This window comes from Crinia signifera, chromosome 2 (assembly GCF_055691185.1).
Source record: "Crinia signifera chromosome 2, ASM5569118v1, whole genome shotgun sequence".
NCBI classification, from domain to species: Eukaryota; Metazoa; Chordata; class Amphibia; order Anura; family Myobatrachidae; genus Crinia; species Crinia signifera.
The window spans coordinates 402,659,820-402,680,756 of NC_139218.1; the positions used below are offsets into that span (position 1 = coordinate 402,659,820).

Below are 20,937 nucleotides of genomic sequence, written 5' to 3' on the forward strand. Positions count from 1 at the left end.
AGGGGTTAGAGTGGTGGTAATGAGGTATGGCAGGACAGAGGGGTATAGCGTGCTGGTAATGAGGTATGGCAGGATATGTACTGCATGGTACTACGAGCAGGGCCTTCCTTACCGGAACCTGCTGGCACTGTGCACATGTTAGTCACTAGATGGGGCCCTGCTACTGATTGGTGCAGCCGGGGCCACGGAGCAATGTGGGCTTAACAGGCTTATGGTACAATCTCCCTCTCTGCCCCCTCCAGGTGTCTGCAGAGCTACATCCCACCTCAGAGCCTGACCCTCTCCTGCCCAGTGTGCCGCCAGACCTCCATCCTGCCCGAACGCGGGGTCTCGGCTCTGCAGAACAACTTCTTCATCACAAACCTAATGGAGGTTCTGCAGCGGAGCCCAGAGAGTGGCCGACAAGAGCAGAGCGTGCTCCCGAGTGAGGGCCACACTCCCGCAGTACCGCTGTCCTGCCCAAACCACCAGGGAAAGGTAAGTAGCTGTCCTCCTGTAACGTAGGTGAGTGTCCACCCCATAACTGTGTACTCCCCTTTCTCCTACAGACCATGGAGTATTACTGTGGCCCCTGTGAGACCGCCATGTGTGTGGAGTGCACAGAGGGAGAGCACCGGGAACATTGTACTGTACCCCTGAAAGACGTTCTAGAGCAGCACAAAGCGTCACTGCGCATCCAGCTGGACAGCATCAAGAGCAGGTATAGTGGAGCTGTGTGTGGCATGCCATGGCGGGGGTCCACAGCTGGAGGGTGCCATGGCGGGGGTCCGCAGCTGGAGGGTGCCATGGCGGGGGTCCGCAGCTGGAGGGTTCCATGGCGGGGGTCCGCAGCTGGAGGGTGCCATGGCGGGGGTCTGCAGCTGGAGGGTGCCATGGCGGGGGTCCGCAGCTGGAGGGTGCCATGGCGGGGGTCCGCAGCTGGAGGGTGCCATGGCGGGGGTCCGCAGCTGGAGGGTTCCATGGCGGGGGTCCGCAGCTGGAGGGTGCCATGGCGGGGGTCCGCAGCTGGAGGGTGCCATGGCGGGGGTCCGCAGCTGGAGGGTGCCATGGCGGGGGTCCGCAGCTGGAGGCTGCAGTGGATGGGGTCTGCAGCTGGAGGGTTCCATGGCGGGGGTCTGCAGCTGGAGGGTGCCATGGCGGGGTCCGCAGCTGGAGGGTGCCATGGCGGGGGTCCGCAGCTGGAGGGTGCCATGGCGGGGGTCCGCAGCTGGAGGGTGCCATGGCGGGGGTCTGCAGCTGGAGGGTGCCATGGCGGGGGTCCGCAGCTGGAGGGTGGTGTGTCGCTGTGAATGTCTGCACATGGAGCTTGTCTGTGGGACTGTGGCTGGAGGGCGGTCTGGTTCTGTGGCTGGAGAGCGGTGGGGGACTGTGGCTGGAGGGCGGTCTGGTTCTGTGGCTGGAGAGCGGTGGGGGACTGTGGCTGGAGGGCGGTGGGGGACTGTGGCTGGAGAGCGGTGGGGGACTGTGGCTGGAGAGCGGTGGGGGACTGTGGCTGGAGAGCGGTGGGGGACTGTGGCTGGAGAGCGGTGGGGGACTGTGGCTTGAGGGCGGTGGGGGACTGTGGCTTGAGGGCGGTGGGGGACTGTGGCTGGAGGGCGGTGGGGTTCTGTGGCTGGAGAGCGGTGGGGGACTGTGGCTGGAGGGCGGTCTGGTTCTGTGGCTGGAGGGTGGTGGGGGACTTTGGCTGGAGGGTGGTGTGGTTCTGTGGCTGGAGGGTGGTGTGCTGGGGGGCGTTGGCTGGAGGGGTGGTGGGGGTCTGTGGCTGGAGGGTGGTGGGGGTCTGTGGCTGGGGGGTGGTGTGCTGGGTATGTGGCATGGCACATTGAAGGTCTGTGGTTGGAGGGTGGGGGGATGTTGCTGCGTTCATCATGTGCTGAGTGGGGTATAACCCTAACATGGGGCAATGAGGGAATCTCCTTTTCTCAGACTGTACTTTGAGGTTCCGGAATGAATGGAAATATCTCATACATGTAATTATTATTATACAAAGTGTGGTGTTCCAGCATGCACCATACTTGTCACATTGCACACAGCACCTTTGTGGGTACGGGTGTCCTATACACAGGCAGTGTTTGGTACATGTGACCACAGGCAGTGTCTGGTACATGTGACCAAAGAGGATGGTATTAAATAACCCCATATAAAAGATGTCGTCTTTTCCTCCCAGAATCCCCAGTTGACCTCCGCCATTGACCTGGTGAGTGAGATCAGTCGGCAGCTGAGTGAGAGGAAAAGCGCCGCCGTCAACGAGATTTGCTCGACCTTTGAGGAGTTAGAAAGAGCCCTACAGCAAAGGAAGAATTCCCTGCTCCAGGACCTGGAGGCCATCTCCACCACCAAGCAGGAGGTAGGTGTCTCCGCCACCAAGCAGGAGGTAGGTGTCTCCGCCGCCATAGCAGGAGGTAGGTGTCTCCGCCGCCATAGCAGGAGGTGGGTGTCTCCGCCGCCATAGCAGGAGGTGGGTGTCTCCGCCGCCATAGCAGGAGGTGGGTGTCTCTGCCGCCATAGCAGGAGGTGGGTGTCTCTGCCGCCATAGCAGGAGGTAGGTGTCTCTGCCACCATAGCAGGAGGTGGGTGTCTCCGCCGCCATAGCAGGAGGTGGGTGTCTCCGCCGCCATAGCAGGAGGTGGGTGTCTCCGCCGCCATAGCAGGAGGTGGGTGTCTCTGCCGCCATAGCAGGAGGTGGGTGTCTCTGTCGCCATAGCAGGAGGTGGGTGTCTCTGTCGCCATAGCAGGAGGTGGGTGTCTCTGCCGCCATAGCAGGAGGTGGGTGTCTCTGCCGCCATAGCAGGAGGTGGGTGTCTCTGCCGCCATAGCAGGAGGTGGGTGTCTCTGCCGCCATAGCAGGAGGTGGGTGTCTCTGCCGCCATAGCAGGAGGTGGGTGTCTCTGCCGCCATAGCAGGAGGTGGGTGTCTCTGCCGCCATAGCAGGAGGTGGGTGTCTCTGCCGCCATAGCAGGAGGTGGGTGTCTCTGCCGCCATAGCAGGAGGTGGGTGTCTCTGCCGCCATAGCAGGAGGTGGGTGTCTCTGCCGCCATAGCAGGAGGTGGGTGTCTCTGCCGCCATAGCAGGAGGTGGGTGTCTCTGCCGCCATAGCAGGAGGTGGGTGTCTCTGCCGCCATAGCAGGAGGTGGGTGTCTCTGCCGCCATAGCAGGAGGTGGGTGTCTCTGCCGCCATAGCAGGAGGTGGGTGTCTCTGCCGCCATAGCAGGAGGTGGGTGTCTCTGCCGCCATAGCAGGAGGTGGGTGTCTCTGCCGCCATAGCAGGAGGTGGGTGTCTCTGCCGCCATAGCAGGAGGTGGGTGTCTCTGCCGCCATAGCAGGAGGTGGGTGTCTCTGCCGCCATAGCAGGAGGTGGGTGTCTCTGCCGCCATAGCAGGAGGTGGGTGTCTCTGCCGCCATAGCAGGAGGTGGGTGTCCCTGCCGCCATAGCAGGAGGTGGGTGTCTCTGCCAGCATCAGAAGCAGGAGGTGGCTGGTGGGCATGACAGCCAGGAGCAAATAACGGGTGGGTGTGCCAGACAGCAGGGAGTGGTGTACGTGCAAAAAAATCAGATAGTGGGTATTAGTTATTAATTTAATAATAAATAAAATAGCGGGTAGGAGTGCCAGGCGGGAGCAGGTGGTGGGTAGGTGTGCCAAACAGCATGAAAGTGTGTGCATGCCAGGCAGCAGGTGGTGGGTGGGAGTGACAGGCAGTGTGGGAAGGTGTGCTAGGCAGCAGGATGCAGTGTGCATGCCAGGCAGCGGGTGGGAGTGTCAGGTGGTGGGTGGGAGTGCCAGGCAGTGTAAGAAGGTGGTGGGAATGTGTGCCAGGCAGCAGGATGCGGTGTGCATGCCAGGCAGCAGGTGTCTGGTAGATGTGGCAGAAGGTGGTGGGTGGGAGTGACATGCGGCAGGTTGTGGGTAGGTGTGCCAGGCAGCATGTGGTGGGTAAGTGTGCCAGGCAGCAGGTGGTGGGTAGATGTGCCAGGCAGCAGGATGCGGTGTGCATGCCAGGCAGCAGGTGTCTGGTAGATGTGGCAGAAGGTGGTGGGTGGGAGTGACAGGCAGCAGGTGGTGGGTAGATGTGCCAGGCAGCAGGTGGTGGGTAGGTGTGCCAGGCAGCAGGTGGTGGGTAGGTGTGCCAGGCAGCAGGTGGTGGGTAGGTGTGCCAGGCAGCAGGTGGTGGGTAGGTGTGCCAGGCAGCAGGTGGTGGGTAGGTGTGCCAGGCAGCAAGTGGTGGGAAGTTGTGCCAGGCAGCAGGATGCGGTGTGCATGCCAGGCAGCAGGTGTCTGGTAGATGTATCAGAAGGTGGTGGGTGGGTGTGCCAGGCAGCAGGTTGTGGGTAGGTGTGCCAGGCAGCAGGTGGTGGGTAGGTGTGCCAGGCAGCAGGTGGTGGGTAGGTGTGCCAGGCAGCAGGTGGTGGGTAGGTGTGCCAGGCAGCAGGTGGTGGGTAGGTGTGCCAGGCAGCAGGTGGTGGGTAGGTGTGCCAGGCAGCAGGTGGTGGGTAGGTGTGCCAGGCAGCAGGTGGTGGGTAGGTGTGCCAGGCAGCAGGATGCGGTGTGCATGCCAGGCAGCAGGTGTCTGGTAGATGTGGCAGAAGGTGGTGGGTAGGTGTGCCAGGCAGAAGGTGGTGGGTGGGAGTGACAGGCAGCAGGTGGTGGGTAGATGTGCCAGGCAGCAGGTGGTGGGTAGGTGTGCCAGGCAGCAGGTGGTGGGTAGGTGTGCCAGGCAGCAGGTGGTGGGTAGGTGTGCCAGGCAGCAGGTGGTGGGTAGGTGTGCCAGGCAGCAGGTGGTGGGTAGGTGTGCCAGGCAGCAGGTGGTGGGTAGGTGTGCCAGGCAGCAAGTGGTGGGTAGGTGTGCCAGGCAGCAAGTGGTGGGAAGTTGTGCCAGGCAGCAGGATGCGGTGTGCATGCCAGGCAGCAGGTGTCTGGTAGATGTATCAGAAGGTGGTGGGTGGGTGTGCCAGGCAGCAGGTTGTGGGTAGGTGTGCCAGGCAGCAAGTGGTGGGTAGGTGTGCCAGGCAGCAGGTGGTGGGTAGATGTGCCAGGCAGCAGGTGGTGGGTAGGTGTGCCCGGCAGCAGGTGGTGGGTAGGTGTGCCAGGCAGCAGGTGGTGGGTAGGTGTGCCAGGCAGCAGGTGGTGGGTAGGTGTGCCAGGCAGCAGGTGGTGGGTAGGTGTGCCAGGCAGCAGGATGCGGTGTGCATGCCAGGCAGCAGGTGTCTGGTAGATGTGGCAGAAGGTGGTGGGTAGGTGTGCCAGGCAGCAGGTGGTGGGTAGGTGTGCCAGGCAGCAGGTGGTGGGTAGGTGTGCCAGGCAGCAGGTGGTGGGTAGGTGTGCCAGGCAGCAGGATGCGGTGTGCATGCCAGGCAGCAGGTGTCTGGTAGATGTGGCGGTGGGTAGGTGTGCCAGGCAGCAGGTGGTGGGTAGGTGTGCCAGGCAGCAGGTGGTGGGTAGGTGTGCCAGGCAGCAGGTGGTGGGTAGGTGTGCCAGGCAGCAGGTGGCTGGGGTGTCTAGCTCTATGCCAGCGGATAGGAAAGCAGACGTTTATACCCTGTGTTACCCTATAACATGAATATCCTGATGATTATCGGAACCAGCTCAAAAAAATCTTCTGTGAAATACCCTTTAATAAAAGCTCTGCGATAAATAATCTGCTGAATCTCGTACACCTGGTACACGGATCCTCCATTGCCGCCGTATCTGGGTGCAGTACACGTATGGGCCGGTAAACCAATCACCTGGAAGATGTCCAGGGTCAGATTAGAAGCCCTCTGTGGATGTTTGGTTTAGGCCTACACCATGTATACAGGCATTTCCAGCACCACCGTGGCCCGTTCCAGCACCACCGTGACCCGTTCCAGCACCACCGGGACACGTTCCAGCAGAAGACCCCTTTTGGTTTTCCTTTCATATATAACCCAGCACGGTTGGGGTAGTGGTTACCAGTTTAGACTCGCAGCACTGGGGTTAGAGGCCCACCAAGAACCTGACTCTCCACGTTCTCCAGGTTTCCTCCCACATAGCGGTAACCTCCGTGTACAGGGGAATGTAGATTTGGTTTCACCTCGTTCTCTCTAAGTCCTCATGTTCCTTTTGTCTGTGTCTCTGCCAGGTTCTGCAAGCCCAGCTCTCCTCTCTGAGGCAAGGCCTGGATAACATGGAGAGCAGCTTGCGTTTCACCGAGCAAGCTCTTGGTCATGGTTCGGAGACAGAAGTCCTCTTGGTCAGGAAGCAGATGAGCGAGAGACTGAATGAGCTGGGTTCTCGCGACTTCCATCTGCACCCCCAGCAGAACCCACAGCTGGAATTCCGAGTGGAGACAGAAGGGCTCCGTCGCTCCCTACAGAATCTGGGAGCTCTTCTTACCACCAATGCCGTGGCCTATTCCTCTGTCGCTACGGGAGAGGGCCTACGCCAGGCCCTGGTGGGTCACCAAACTTCTGTCACTGTCACCACTAAAGACAAAGATGGAGAACTGGTCAAAACTGGCAACGCCACCCTAAAGGCCCAACTGACCAGTCCAGACGGGGCAACGCTGGACGGGGAGGTGACGGATAATAAGAATGGGACTTATGAGGTTCTCTACACTCCACGTCATGACGGAGAGCATCACCTCTCCCTGCGCCTCTATGGCCAGCCCTTACGTGGGAGCCCATACAAGGTGAGAGCGGTGAAGCCTGGAGACATTCCAGCCTCGCCTGAGGATGTGAAGCGCAGGGTGAAGTCTCCAAGCGGGGGTCACATACGGCAGAAGGCTGTGAGAAGGCCGTCCAGTATGTACAGCACCAACAAGAAGAAGGAAAATCCCATAGAAGATGAGATGATCCTCCGAGTCGGTGAGTGCTGGGTCAGAGAACGCCCCTGGCCAAACATCAGCCGGGGTAGCCAATTCCGACATACTCCTGGATTTGGCGTATTACTGCAAATACGATTGCCCGCATGTATTTTTGCCAGTTACTATGCCGAAAATCCGCCTATTCGTATTCATGGCACATTAGTGTTATTTACAAATGTATACGATACGCCATTGAAAGAATACGAGTAGGAATCGCCATTCAGTCCAATCATGATTCCTAATTTACTAAGCGGTCGCATGTAATATATGGCTGGTAACTGCCGTGATAATATGCCTGGGAAATGAGTTGTATTTTCGCGGCAATTACCGGCCGTATATTACATACAGCCGCTTAGTAAATTATTACAGAAGCCTGCATGGATCAGTCATATTTACAAATATTAAACGGCGTGCCCCCCTTCCAGGATTAACCCTGCTCGGGCTGAAGCCTGGGGTTGTCTCTGTTGCCCCAGGGCGGTGGGCATCGGGCTGGTAGCGTTTGTGTAATATAAAGAATAAACTAGTCCCAGCAAGCCTACCCCGCATACTGGGACTTGGAGAACCACAAGTCCCAGCATTAATGGTCATGCTGGGACTCTTCGTTCCGCAACAGAACCAATAGCCAGACACATGGCAGAAATGTCTAACTTTATTACACACACCCCATACATACTATACTCCCCTACACTATATTGACACGTAGGTATTGGGACCCTGTCCAGTAGATATTTCATATGGGTACCTGTAATGGAAATGATACTTACCAGCTCCTTGGCGAGGATCTTCTTCTTCCCCTGTAGAATCCACGTACTTGGCAAAAAACAAACCAAGTACCTATACCAGTGTGAACAGTGACCAGCGCTCCTTTACTCCGAATATCGCTATTGGCCACCGACCAGCCAATCAGGAGCCGACTTTCCACTATTTACAAATTGTATTTTCCCAAAAATACGAACGAGGCCAGTCGTATTTCCCAATCTTAGTGAGTTTCCCACAATATGTCAGTGGTTCACAAACTTTCTGGAATCGCAGCCCCCTAGAGTATCAGCATTTTGGGAAAACATTATTAACTCTTTGAGTGCCAGTGTTACTGTGAGATGTGCAAAATATCCGCTAAACATGCCGGCCTCGCTCACAGCGACTTATTTATTTTTTGGGTGCAATATTTAACTAAAGATCATTTGCCGGCAATAACTAAAGTGATATTTTGTGCATTCCTCACTGCAAAGTTGGGTGAAATGAGGTAAATGGCGCATCCCTGCCTCTGGTTGTCCACATGTGCCTGATCCGTTTGCCCAGAATTCATATGGTTTGGTCCTGGACCACCGATCCGAGGTACCCCTGCAAGTGTCCTGTGGCCCATGGTGCCTAGAGTCTGGTGTATGTTATAGCCGTGGTTCCCAAACTGTGTGCCGTGGCACCTTGGGGTGCCTTGGTGGATTGCAGGGGTGCCCTGGGTTGGTGCTCCAGGACCAATTCAAGCTATTTATGTCCATTATAATAAAATTGTGGACAAACAGAAGGGAATCCTGTCCATTACCACATAACTGATCCTAAGGATGAGATATAAACACTATTTATTTATCTGATTATTTGTTTCTGACTTTCTCAATGAGAAACCTAGACTAAAGGTACCGTGAAAACATTGATGCTTTGGTGCTGTGATTCAAAGACTTTGGGAACCCCTGTGTTATAGTGATACTTCTAGGATGAAGGAATGGTGCTGGGGTACGGGTCAGCATGAGGGGGCAGGATGGGTGTTGGGGACAGGCTCCCTGGCGTCACTGCTAGGGGTATCTACAGGACTCTTCCCCCCCCGATGTGACCTGTATGTAGTCAGCAGGAAACGCCTGTGTGTGTACCCAGTGTAATGGGCCCCATACATCAGCAATCGCAATTAATGGATTTTCCAGATCCAGGGATATTTTTGCCAGATAAATGGATTTTACAATCTATCTGACTTTGCCCACACATTACAGATTTATTTCAGTGATCGGCAGATTTTTCCATCTAAAGATTGCATCTTCATATCTGGAAATTGCCCAATCGATTGCTGTTCATAATGTAAATAGATGAGGAAGACGAATTGGGAATGCCCACACATATAAAAAAGATCCGCAGATAATACCAGATTATTAAGCATGTTTAAAAATCTGATTAAGCAATCGATTGGCGATCCCTATTCATTTTTGATTGGGATTGCCAAAAGGGGGAGCCTACACATCTAAAATTAATTGTGGCAATTATCTCCAGATCTCAGGATTGTCACAATTAATTGCTGATGTATGGGGCCCATTAGTCCTAGCTGAGATGCTGGTGAATATCCCAGGAAGCCACAGTTTCCAGGCCATTAGGTGACCGTGGATTGGGGTAACTAGGTTAGCAGAAGTGGGGCATTGGCTGATCCGGTATTGGGACTGTACCGTTATAGTCAGCAGCTGGCAGTATAAAGAGGAGACCGTGTAGGGACAGAGCGTCTGTTTCTCATGACTTGTTCCTCCTTAGGGTCCCGTGGCCGAGAAAAAGGGGAATTCTCCAACCTACAGGGCATCTCTGCATCCAGTAACAATCGCATCGTGGTGGCGGACAGTAACAATCAGTGTATACAGGTAATGTTGTGCCTCAGTCTTCTGCTCGTCCCGTCACCCCTTCTCTTAGGGTTCCTGATGTTCCTCTGCTTTTATCTCTGCTGTAGGTCTTCTCAAATGAGGGTCAGTTTAAGCTGCGTTTTGGGGTCCGGGGGAGATCGCCAGGACAGTTGCAGCGCCCCACTGGTGTGGCAGTGGACATGAATGGTGACATTATCGTGGCAGATTATGACAATCGTTGGGTCAGCATCTTCTCACCAGAGGGCAAGTTCAAGGTAGTTGAGGAGCACAGAGCGGAGGAGAACGTCATTGTTTCTGTGTCCCAGCGACCGCTCCCCGTACATGCTCAATGTTTTCTTACTCGCTTCTCCTCCTCTGCTTCTAGAACAAAGTGGGTGTTGGTCGTCTGATGGGTCCCAAAGGAGTGGCCGTAGACCGCAATGGCCATCTCATCGTGGTGGATAACAAGTCCTGTTGCATCTTCATCTTCCAGTCCAATGGAAAACTAGTGGGGAGATTTGGAGGTCGTGGTCCAGGAGACAAGCACTTAGCAGGAACCCTGGATGGTAATTAGCAGCTGATGTGGCTGAAAAGAGGAACTTTGTATGGGGGGTGCGATGGTAGGCAGTGGGTGGAGCCTGCAGAGGGGCGGGTGTGATGGTAGGCAGTGGGTGGAGTCTGGCGTGGGTGTGTGCGATGGTAGGCAGTGGGTGGAGTCTGGAGCGGGGGCTATGATGGTAGGCAGTGGGTGGAGCCTGCAGAGGGGCGGGTGTGATGTTAGGCAGTGGGTGGAGTCTGGCGAGGGGGTGTACGATGATAGGCAGTGGGTGGAGTCTGGAGAGGGTGTGCGATGGTAGGCAGTGGGTGGAGTCTGGAGAGGGGGTGTGCGATGGTAGGCAGTGGGTGGAGCCTGGAGAGGGGGTGTGCGATTGTAGACAGTGGGTGGAGTCTGCAGAGGGGGTGTGCGATAGTAGACAGTGGGTGGAGTCTGCAGAGGGGGTGTGCGATGGTAGGCAGTGGGTGGAGCCTGCAGAGGGGCGGGTGCGATGTTAGGCAGTGGGTGGAGCCTGGTGAGGGGGTGTGCGATGGTAGGCAGTGGGTGGAGTCTGGAGAGGAGTTGTGCGATGGTAGGCAGTGGGTGGAGCCTGGAGAGGGGGTGTGTGATGGTAGGCAGTGGGTGGAGTCTGGCGTGGGTGTGTGTGATGGTAGGCAGTGGGTGGAGTCTGGCGTTGGTGTGTACGATGGTAGGCAGTGGGTGGAGTCTTGCGAGGGGGGGTGTGATGGTAGGCAGTTGGTGGAGTCTGGAGAGGGGGTGTGCGATGGTAGGCAGTGGGTTGAGTCTGGCGAGGGGGGGGGGTGTGATGGTAGGCAGTTGGTGGAGTCTGGAGAGGGGGTGTGCGATGGTAGGCAGTGGGTGGAGTCTGGAGAGGGGGAGTGCGATGGTACGCAGACACTGTATGGGGGAAGGGGCGATGAGTCTGGTTCATGATGTTGGTGGAGACTGATCCAGAATATGTGTAACTGTGCTGTGGGTCACTAGCTGACAGGAGGGAGTGTGGAGGTCATTGGCTGATGGGTGGGAGAGTGGCGGGACATTTGGAGATGTAGCTAAACAAAAAGGGGGCAACAGCTTTGTAGGGGAGTGCTTATGACGAATTATAAAGGGGGAGGCAGTTTTGGGGAGGATTAGCAAGAGAGGGGCAAAAGTGCGGAAGTATGAAAGTGTGGCAGCAGCATTGGGGAGAGGGGTGGGTTAGTCGGTGGTCTACAGAGTTGAAGGTTGCTGTATTACAGTGAAGGTAGGATGGGTGAGGCTGGGCAGTGGGTTTGGAGGTAGGGTGGGTGAGGCTGGGCAGTGGGTTTGGTAGTGGGATGGGGAGGCTGGGTAATGGGTTTGGAGGTAGGGTGGGTGAAGCTGGACAATGGGTTTGAAGGCCTGATTGGTGAGGCTGGGCAGTGAGCAGGGGGGGGGTCTAATGGGTTAGGCTGGGCAGTGGTTTTGGAGATTGGGTGGGTGAGTTTAGGCAATGGGTAGAGTGGAGGTTGGGTGGGTGAGGCTGGGCAGTGGTTTTGGAGATTGGGTGGGTGAGGCTGGGCAGGGGGTGTGAAGGTGGTGAGGCTGGGCAGTGAGCGGAGGGGGGTAGGATGGGTGAGACTGGGCAGTGGGTTTGGAGGTAGGTTGGGTGAGGCTGGGCAGTGAGCAGAGGTAGGATGAGGGAGGCTGGGTAGTGGCTTTTGAGGTAGGTTGGGTGAGGCTGGGAAGAGGGTTTTAAGGCTGGATGGGTGAGGCTACGCAGTGGGTTTGGCGGTAGGGTGGGTGAGGCTGGGCAGTGTGCGGAGGGAGGTAGGACGGATTAGGCTGGGCAGTGGGTTTAGAAGTAGGATGGGGGAGGCTGGTTAATGGGGTTTGGAGGTAGGGTGGGTGAGGCTGGACAGTGGGTAGAGTGGAGGCTGGGCATGGGTTTTGGAGATGGGGTGAGGCTGTGCAGTGGATAGAGTGGAGGTTGTATGGGTGAGTCTGGGCAGTGGGTTTGGAGGTAGGGTGGGTGATGCTGGGCAGTGGGATTAAAGGCTGAATGTATGAGACTGGGCAGTGAGCGAAGGGGGGAGGTAGGATGGATTAGGCTGGACAGTGGGTTTGGAGGTAGGATGAGTGCAACTGGGCAGTGGGTTTGAAAGTAGGATGGGGGAGGCTGGGTAATGGGTTTGGAGGTAGAGTGGGTGAGGCTGGGCAGCGTGTAAACGTAGAATTTGATGGCAGATAACCGCTTGGCCCATCTAGTCTGCCCCTTTTTTAAATATATTGCCTCAAACAATATTTTATCCTTATTTCTTTGTATGGATATCAATATGCCTATCCCAAGCATGTTTACATTGTACTACTGTATTTGCCTCTACCACCTCTGATGGGAGGCTATTCCACTTATCTACTACTCTTTCTGTGAAAAAATTCATCCTCACTTTTCCCCTGAATCTTCCTCCCCCTAGTGTCAGTGCGTGTCCTCGTGTTCTGCTGCTCCTTTTCCTGTGACCTGTCTCCCACCTGTACCTTCCTTCCTCTAGTGTCAGTGCATGTCCTCGTGTTCTGCTGCTCCTCTTCCTGTGAAGAATGTCTCCCACCTGCACCTTCCTCCCCCTAGTGTCAGTGCGTGTCCTCGTGTTCTGCTGCTCCTCTTCCTGTGACTAATGTCTCCCACCTGTACCTTCCTCCCGCTAGTGTCAGTGCGTGTCCTCGTGTTCTGCTGCTCCTCTTCCTGTGACTAATGTCTCCCACCTGTACCTTCCCCCCCAGTGTCAGTGCAGGTCCTCGTGTTCTGCTGCTCCTCTTCCTGTGAAGAATGTCTCCCACCTGTACCATCCTCCCCCTACTAACAGTGCATGTCCTCGTGTTCTGCTGCTCCTCTTCCTGTGACTAATGTCTCCCACCTGTACCTTCCTCCCTCTAGTGTCAGTGCATGTCCTCGTGTTCTGTTGCTCCTCTTCCTGTGACTAATGTCTCCCACCTGTACCTTCCTCCCTCTAGTGTCAGTGCATGTCCTCGTGTTCTGTTGCTCCTCTTCCTGTGAAGAATGTCTCCCACCTGTACCTTCCTCCCCCCAGTGTCAGTGCGTGTCCTCGTGTTCTGCTGCTCCTCTTCCTGTGACTAATGTCTCCCACCTGTACCTTCCTCCCTCTAGTGTCAGTGCATGTCCTCGTGTTCTGTTGCTCCTCTTCCTGTGACTAATGTCTCCCACCTGTACCTTCCTCCCTCTAGTGTCAGTGCATGTCCTCGTGTTCTGCTGCTCCTCTTCCTGTGACTAATGTCTCCCACCTGTACCTTCCTCCCTCTAGTGTCAGTGCATGTCCTCGTGTTCTGTTGCTCCTCTTCCTGTGACTAATGTCTCCCACCTGTACCTTCCTCCCTCTAGTGTCAGTGCGTGTCCTCGTGTTCTGCTGCTCCTCTTCCTGTGACTAATGTCTCCCACCTGTACCTTCCTCCCTCTAGTGTCAGTGCGTGTCCTCGTGTTCTGCTGCTCCTCTTCCTGTGACTAATGTCTCCCACCTGTACCTTCCTCCCTCTAGTGTCAGTGCATGTCCTCGTGTTCTGTTGCTCCTCTTCCTGTGACTAAAGTCTCCCACCTGTACCTTCCTCCCTCTAGTGTCAGTGCATGTCCTCGTGTTCTGTTGCTCCTCTTCCTGTGACTAATGTCTCCCACCTGTACCTTCCTCCCTCTAGTGTCAGTGCATGTCCTCGTGTTCTGCTGCTCCTCTTCCTGTGACTAATGTCTCCCACCTGTACCTTCCTCCCTCTAGTGTCAGTGCATGTCCTCGTGTTCTGCTGCTCCTCTTCCTGTGACTAATGTCTCCCACCTGTACCTTCCCCCCCCCAGTGTCAGTGCGTGTCCTCGTGTTCTGCTGCTCCTCTTCCTGTGACTGTCTCCCACCTGTACCTTCCTTCCCCTAGTGTCAGTGCGTGTCCTCGTGTTCTGTTGCTCCTCTTCCTGTGAAGAATGTCTCCCACCTGTACCTTCCTCCCCCCAGTGTCAGTGCGTGTCCTCGTGTTCTGCTGCTCCTCTTCCTGTGACTAATGTCTCCCACCTGTACCTTCCTCCCTCTAGTGTCAGTGCGTGTCCTCGTGTTCTGCTGCTCCTCTTCCTGTGACTAATGTCTCCCACCTGTACCTTCCTCCCTCTAGTGTCAGTGCATGTCCTCGTGTTCTGTTGCTCCTCTTCCTGTGACTAAAGTCTCCCACCTGTACCTTCCTCCCTCTAGTCAGTGCATGTCCTCGTGTTCTGTTGCTCCTCTTCCTGTGACTAATGTCTCCCACCTGTACCTTCCTCCCTCTAGTGTCAGTGCATGTCCTCGTGTTCTGCTGCTCCTCTTCCTGTGACTAATGTCTCCCACCTGTACCTTCCCCCCCCCAGTGTCAGTGCGTGTCCTCGTGTTCTGCTGCTCCTCTTCCTGTGACTGTCTCCCACCTGTACCTTCCTTCCCCTAGTGTCAGTGCGTGTCCTCGTGTTCTGCTGCTCCTCTTCCTGTGACTAATGTCTCCCACCTGTACCTTCCTTCCCCTAGTGTCAGTGCGTGTCCTCGTGTTCTGCTGCACCTCTTCCTGTGACTAATGTCTCCCACCTGTACCTTCCTCCCCCTAGTGTCAGTGCGTGTCCTCGTGTTCTGCTGCTCCTCTTCCTGTGACTAATGTCTCCCACCTGTACCTTCCTCCCCCTAGTGTCAGTGCGTGTCCTCGTGTTCTGCTGCTCCTCTTCCTGTGACTAATGTCTCCCACCTGTACCTTCCTCCCCCTAGTGTCAGTGCGTGTCCTCGTGTTCTGCTGCTCCTCTTCCTGTGACTAATGTCTCCCACCTGTACCTTCCTCCCCATAGTGTCAGTGCGTGTCCTTGTGTTCTGCTGCTCCTCTTCCTGTGACTAATGTCTCCCACCTGTACCTTCCTCCCCCTAGTGTCAGTGCCTGTCCTTGTGTTCTGCTGCTCCTCTTCCGGTGAAGAATGTCTCTCACCTGTACCTTCCTCCCTCTAGTGTCAGTGCATGTCCTCGTGTTCTGTTGCTCCTCTTCCTGTGACTAATGTCTCCCACCTGTACCTTCCTCCCTCTAGTGTCAGTGCATGTCCTCGTGTTCTGCTGCTCCTCTTCCTGTGACTAATGTCTCCCACCTGTACCTTCCTCCCCCTAGTGTCAGTGCGTGTCCTCGTGTTCTGCTGCTCCTCTTCCTGTGACTAATGTCTCCCACCTGTACCTTCCTCCCTCTAGTGTCAGTGCATGTCCTCGTGTTCTGTTGCTCCTCTTCCTGTGACTGTCTCCCACCTGTACCTTCCTCCCTCTAGTGTCAGTGCATGTCCTCGTGTTCTGCTGCTCCTCTTCCTGTGACTAATGTCTCCCACCTGTACCTTCCTCCCCCCAGTGTCAGTGCGTGTCCTCGTGTTCTGCTGCTCCTCTTCCTGTGACTAATGTCTCCCACCTGTACCTTCCTCCCTCTAGTGTCAGTGCGTGTCTTCGTGTTCTGCTGCTCCTCTTCCTGTGACTGTCTCCCACCTGTACCTTCCTTCCCCTAGTGTCAGTGCGTGTCCTCGTGTTCTGCTGCTCCTCTTCCTGTGACTAATGTCTCCCACCTGTACCTTTCTTCCCCTAGTGTCAGTGCGTGTCCTCGTGTTCTGCTGCTCCTCTTCCTGTGACTAATGTCTCCCACCTGTACCTTCCTCCCCCTAGTGTCAGTGCGTGTCCTCGTGTTCTGCTGCTCCTCTTCCTGTGACTAATGTCTCCCACCTGTACCTTCCTCCCCCTAGTGTCAGTGCGTGTCCTTGTGTTCTGCTGCTCCTCTTCCTGTGACTAATGTCTCCCACCTGTACCTTCCTCCCCCTAGTGTCAGTGCCTGTTCTTGTGTTCTGCTGCTCCTCTTCCGGTGAAGAATGTCTCTCACCTGTACCTTTCTCCCTCTAGTGTCAGTGCATGTCCTCGTGTTCTGCTGCTCCTTTTCATGTGACTAATGTCTCCCACCTGTACCTTCCTCCCTCTAGTGTCAGTGCATGTCCTCGTGTTCTGTTGCTCCTCTTCCTGTGACTAATGTCTCCCACCTGTACCTTCCTCCCTCTAGTGTCAGTGCATGTCCTCGTGTTCTGTTGCTCCTCTTCCTGTGACTAATGTCTCCCACCTGTACCTTCCTTCCTCTAGTGTCAGTGCATGTCCTCGTGTTCTGCTGCTCCTCTTCCTGTGACTAATGTCTACCACCTGTACCTTCCTCCCCCTAGTGTCAGTGCATGTCCTCGTGTTCTGTTGCTCCTCTTCCTGTGACTAATGTCTCCCACCTGTACCTTCCTCCCCCTAGTGTCAGTGCATGTCCTCGTGTTCTGCTGCTCCTCTTCCTGTGAAGAATGTCTCTCACCTGTACCTTCCTCCCTCTAGTGTCAGTGCGTGTCCTCGTGTTCTGCTGCTCCTCTTCCTGTGACTAATGTCTCCCACCTGTACCTTCCTCCCCCTAGTGTCAGTGTGTGTCCTCGTGTTCTGCTGCTCCTCTTCCTGTGACTAATGTCTCCCACCTGTACCTTCCTCCCTCCAGTGTCAGTGCGTGTCCTCCTGTTCTGCTGCTCCTCTTCCTGTGAAGAATGTCTCCCACCTGTACCTTCCTCCCTCTAGTGTCAGTGTATGTCCTTGTGTTCTGCTGCTTCTCTTCCTGTGACGAATGTCTCCCACCTGTACCTTCCTCCCTCTAGTGTCCGTGCATGTCCTCATGTTCTGTTGCTCCTCTTCCTGTGAAGAATGTCTCCCACCTGTACCTTCCTCCCTCTAGTGTCAGTGCATGTCCTCGTGTTCTGCTGCTCCTCTTCCTGTGAAGAATGTCTCCCACCTGTACCTTCCTCCCTCTAGTGTCAGTGCATGTCCTCGTGTTCTGTTGCTCCTCTTCCTGTGAAGAATGTCTCCCACCTGTACCTTCCTCCCCCTAGTGTCAGTGCATGTCCTCGTGTTCTGTTGCTCCTCTTCCTGTGAAGAATGTCTCCCACCTGTACCTTCCTCCCCCTAGTGTCAGTGCATGTCCTCGTGTTCTGTTGCTCCTCTTCCTGTGAAGAATGTCTCCCACCTGTACATTCCTCCCTCTAGTGTCAGTGCATGTCCCCGTGTTCTGCTGCTCCTCTTCCTGTGAAGAATGTCTCTCACCTGAACCTTCCTCCCTCTAGTGTCAGTGCATGTCCCCGTGTTCTGCTGCTCCTCTTCCTGTGAAGAATGTCTCCCACCTGTACCTTCCTCCCTCTAGTGTCAGTGCATGTCCTCGTGTTCTGCTGCTCCTCTTCCTGTGACTATTGTCTCCCACCTGTACCTTCCTCCCCCTAGTGTCAGTGCATGTCCTCGTGTTCTGCTGCTCCTCTTCCTGTGAAGAATGTCTCCCACCTGTACCTTCCTCCCTCTAGTGTCAGTGCATGTCCCCGTGTTCTGCTGCTCCTCTTCCTGTGAAGAATGTCTCCCACCTGTACCTTCCTCCCCCTAGTGTCAGTGCATGTCCTCGTGTTCTGCTGCTCCTCTTCCTGTGAAGAATGTCTCCCACCTGTACCTTCCTCCCCCTAGTGTCAGTGCATGTCCTCGTGTTCTGCTGCTCCTCTTCCTGTGAAGAATGTCTCCCACCTGTACCTTGTTAAAGCCCTTGATATATGTGAAAGTTTCTATCATGTCCCCCCTTTCCCTTCTCTGCTCTAAAGTATACATATTAAGATCTTTTAGTCTTTCCTGGTACGTTTTGTGATGTAGGCCATGCACCATTTTAGTTGCTCTTCTTTGTACAGTCTCTAATGTATTTATATCCTTCTGGAGATATGGCCTCCAGAACTGAACACAATACTCTAGGTGAGGTCGTACCAATGACCTATACAGTGGCATTATTACTTCTTTCTTTCTACTGCTGATACCTCTCCCTATGCAACCAAGCATCTGACTTGCCTTCTTCATTGCTTTGTTACATTGCCTACCTGCTTTTAAGTCCCCTGAAATAGTGACACCTAGATTCCTCTCTTCCTCAGTAGTTTCCATTATAGTGCCATTTATACTATATTTAGTCTTTGGATTTTTGCAACCCAAGTGCATGATTTTGCATTTTTTGGCATTAAACTGTAGTTGCCATGCTCTTGACCATTCCTCTAATCTACCTAGATCATCAATCATTTGTTTTACCCCTCCTGGTGGGTCTACCCTGTTGCATACCTTTTGTATCCTCTGCAAAAAGGCACATTTTACCCTCAATTCCATTTTCAATATCACCAATAAAGATATTAACAAGCCCTGGTCCAAGTACAGATCCCTGGGGTACTCCACTTGTAGAGTGGAGGTAGGGCAAGTGAGGTTGGGCAGTGGGTTTGTAGGCCCGGTTGGGCGAGGCTGGGCAGTGGGTTTCTAGGCCAAGTGGGTGAGGCTGGGCAGTGGGTTTGTAGGCCGGGCGGGTGAGGCTGGGCAGTGGGTTGAGTGGAGGTATGGTGGGTGAGGCTGGGAAGTGGGTTTGTAAGTAGGATGGGTTGGGCTGTGGGTTTGTAGGACAGGTGGGCGAGGCTGGGCAGTTGGTTTGTAGGCCGGGTGGGCGAGGCTGGGCAGTGGGTTTGTAGGCCAGGTGCACGAGGCTGGGCAGTGGGTTTCTAGGCCAAGTGCACGAGGCTGGGCAGTGGGTTCCTAGGTCGGGTGGGTGAGGCAGAGCAGTGGGTAGAGTGGAGATAGGGCGGGTGAGGCTGGGCAGTTGGTTTGTAGGCTGGGTGGGTGAGGCTGGGCAGTGGGTAGAGTGGAGGTAGGGTAGTGGGTTTGGAGGTAGGATGGGCTAGGCTGGGCTGTTGGTTTGTAGGGCGTGTGGGCGAGGCTGGGCAGTGGGTTTGTTGGCCGGGTGGGCGAGGCTGGGCAGTGGGGTTTGGAGGTAGGATGGGCTAGGCTGGGCTGTTGGTTTGTAGGGTGGGTGAGACTGGGCAATGGGTTTTGGAGGTAGGATGGGCTAGGCTGGGCAGTGGGGTTTGGAGGTAGGATGGGCTAGGCTGGGCTGTTGGTTTGTTGGCCGGGTGGGCGAGGCTGGGCAGTGGGGTTTGGAGGTAGGATGGGCTAGGCTGGGCTGTTGGTTTGTAGGGTGGGTGAGACTGGGCAATGGGTTTTGGAGGTAGGATGGGCTAGGCTGGGCAGTGGGGTTTGGAGGTAGGATGGGCGAGGCTGGGCAGTGGGGTTTGGAGGTAGGATGGGCTAGGCTGGGCTGTTGGTTTGTAGGGTGGGTGAGACTGGACAGTGGGGTTTGGAGGTAGGATGGGCTAGGCTTGGCAGTGGGGTTTGGAGGTAGGATGGGCTAGGCTGGACAGTGGGGTTTGGAGGTAGGATGGGCTAGGCTGGGCAGTGGGTTTGGAGGTAGGATGGGCTAGGCTGGGCAGTGGGTTTGTAGTCTGGATGGGCAAGGCTGGGCAGTGGGTTTGCAGGCCGGGTTGGCGAGGCTGGGCAGTGGGTAGAGTGGAGGTGGGGTGGACGAGGCTGGGCAGTGGGTTTTTAGGGTGTGTGGACGAGGCTGGGCAGTGGGTTTGTAGGGCGTGTGGGTGAGGCTGGGCAGTGGGTTTGTAGGGTGTGTGGACGAGGCTGGGCAGTGGGTTTGTAGGGCGTGTGGGCGAGGCTGGGCAGTGGGTTTGTAGGCCGGGTGGGTGAGGCTGGGCAGTGGGTAGAGTGGAGGTGGGGTGGACAAGGCTGGGCAGTGGGTTTGTAGGGCGTGTGGGTGAGGCTGGGCAGTGGGTTTGTAGGGTGTGTGGACGAGGCTGGGCAGTGGGTTTGGAGGTTGGTGGGTGAGGCTGATGTTGTGTCATGTTACCAGTAATTGACATACATGAATATGCTGTGTTTTAGGCCCTCATTTTGTTGCTGTTAATAACAAGAATGAGATTATAGTGACTGATTTCCACAACCATTCTGTAAAGGTGAGTGTCTACCGTCCAGCAATCTGCTCTGTACTGCAGCTAGCATATTAATGAATGTACTGTACCTAGAAGTTGAACTTAATGCCAGCTGATGTGTCCGGATTCAAGTGGGTAAAAATTTGCTGTGTAGAACGTTTGACCCCTTAGGAGACAATACCCCATAATATCCCTGCTTAGTGGGTGGCTGCAAATAACTGTCACAGTTTCCATACCACCCAGCAGTTTACATGTTCCAGGTCACCTAGCAGGTGCACAGGGAGAGTTCTCCAACTGTCATATTTTCCAGAGCACAATGGTGATGAACTGTAAATGGCTGGTGGATTTTTTGCTTCATAACTCCAAAATGAAGTGGCTGATAACAACGCCAAAATAATACTGCACATCTACAGAGCAAGAGCGTTAATTTGGTATATGATGCACTCAGGCAATGGCATCAGAAAAGTGTTATTTATGATGATGTATTTCTGCTATGGATATATACAGTTGTGCCCATAAGTTTACATACCCTGGCAGCAGAATGTGTGATCTTCTGGCCATTTGTCAGAGAATTTGAATGATAACTCTCACACTTTTCTGTCACTCATGGTCAGTGGTTGGGTGACGCCATTTATTGTCACACAACTGTGTTTACTCTTTTTACATCATAATGACAACAGAAACTTCCCAAATGACCCTGATCAAAGGTTTACATACCCTGGAGATTTTGGCCTGATAACATGCACACAAGTCGACACAAATCTGTTTGCTTGTAATCGGTGTGTATATGTATAAAAGGTCAGTGACTTTCTGGTCTCCTGAAAGACCCTTGCATCTTTCATTCAGTGCTGCACTGACATGTCTGGATTCTGAGTCATTGGGAAAGCAAAATAATTTTCGGTATCCTAGCACGGTGCCCACGATCTACATTGTATGTGTCGGGCTGATATCGCAAGCATTGCATGCATCTTATGTGTTTGTGCGGCATAAGATGCATGCGATGCGATCGCCGAGAAGTTTACATTGGAATCAATGTGTCAATTTTACATTGATTCCAATGTAAAAAGCCCCCAAAACCCCAATTTCAATTGCTGCCCCCCCCCCCCCCATTGTTAACGCCACCCCACTATTGACGCCAACCTGAAGCGTGG

The 20,937-nt window shown here is 54.9% G+C and overlaps 1 protein-coding gene across 1 annotated transcript in view; it reads left to right on the forward strand.

Moving 5' to 3' along the window:
* TRIM3 (tripartite motif containing 3) overlaps nt 1–20,937 on the forward strand; it is a 47,557-nt gene that overhangs the window by 12,168 nt on the left and 14,452 nt on the right. The window contains exons 3-10 of the mRNA XM_083170617.1: nt 243–477; nt 549–713; nt 2,168–2,347; nt 6,097–6,820; nt 9,325–9,428; nt 9,515–9,682; nt 9,793–9,973; nt 19,740–19,810. Coding sequence (XP_083026743.1) covers nt 243–477; nt 549–713; nt 2,168–2,347; nt 6,097–6,820; nt 9,325–9,428; nt 9,515–9,682; nt 9,793–9,973; nt 19,740–19,810 — 1,828 coding nt within the window. The remainder of the gene's footprint in view (nt 1–242; nt 478–548; nt 714–2,167; nt 2,348–6,096; nt 6,821–9,324; nt 9,429–9,514; nt 9,683–9,792; nt 9,974–19,739; nt 19,811–20,937) is intronic.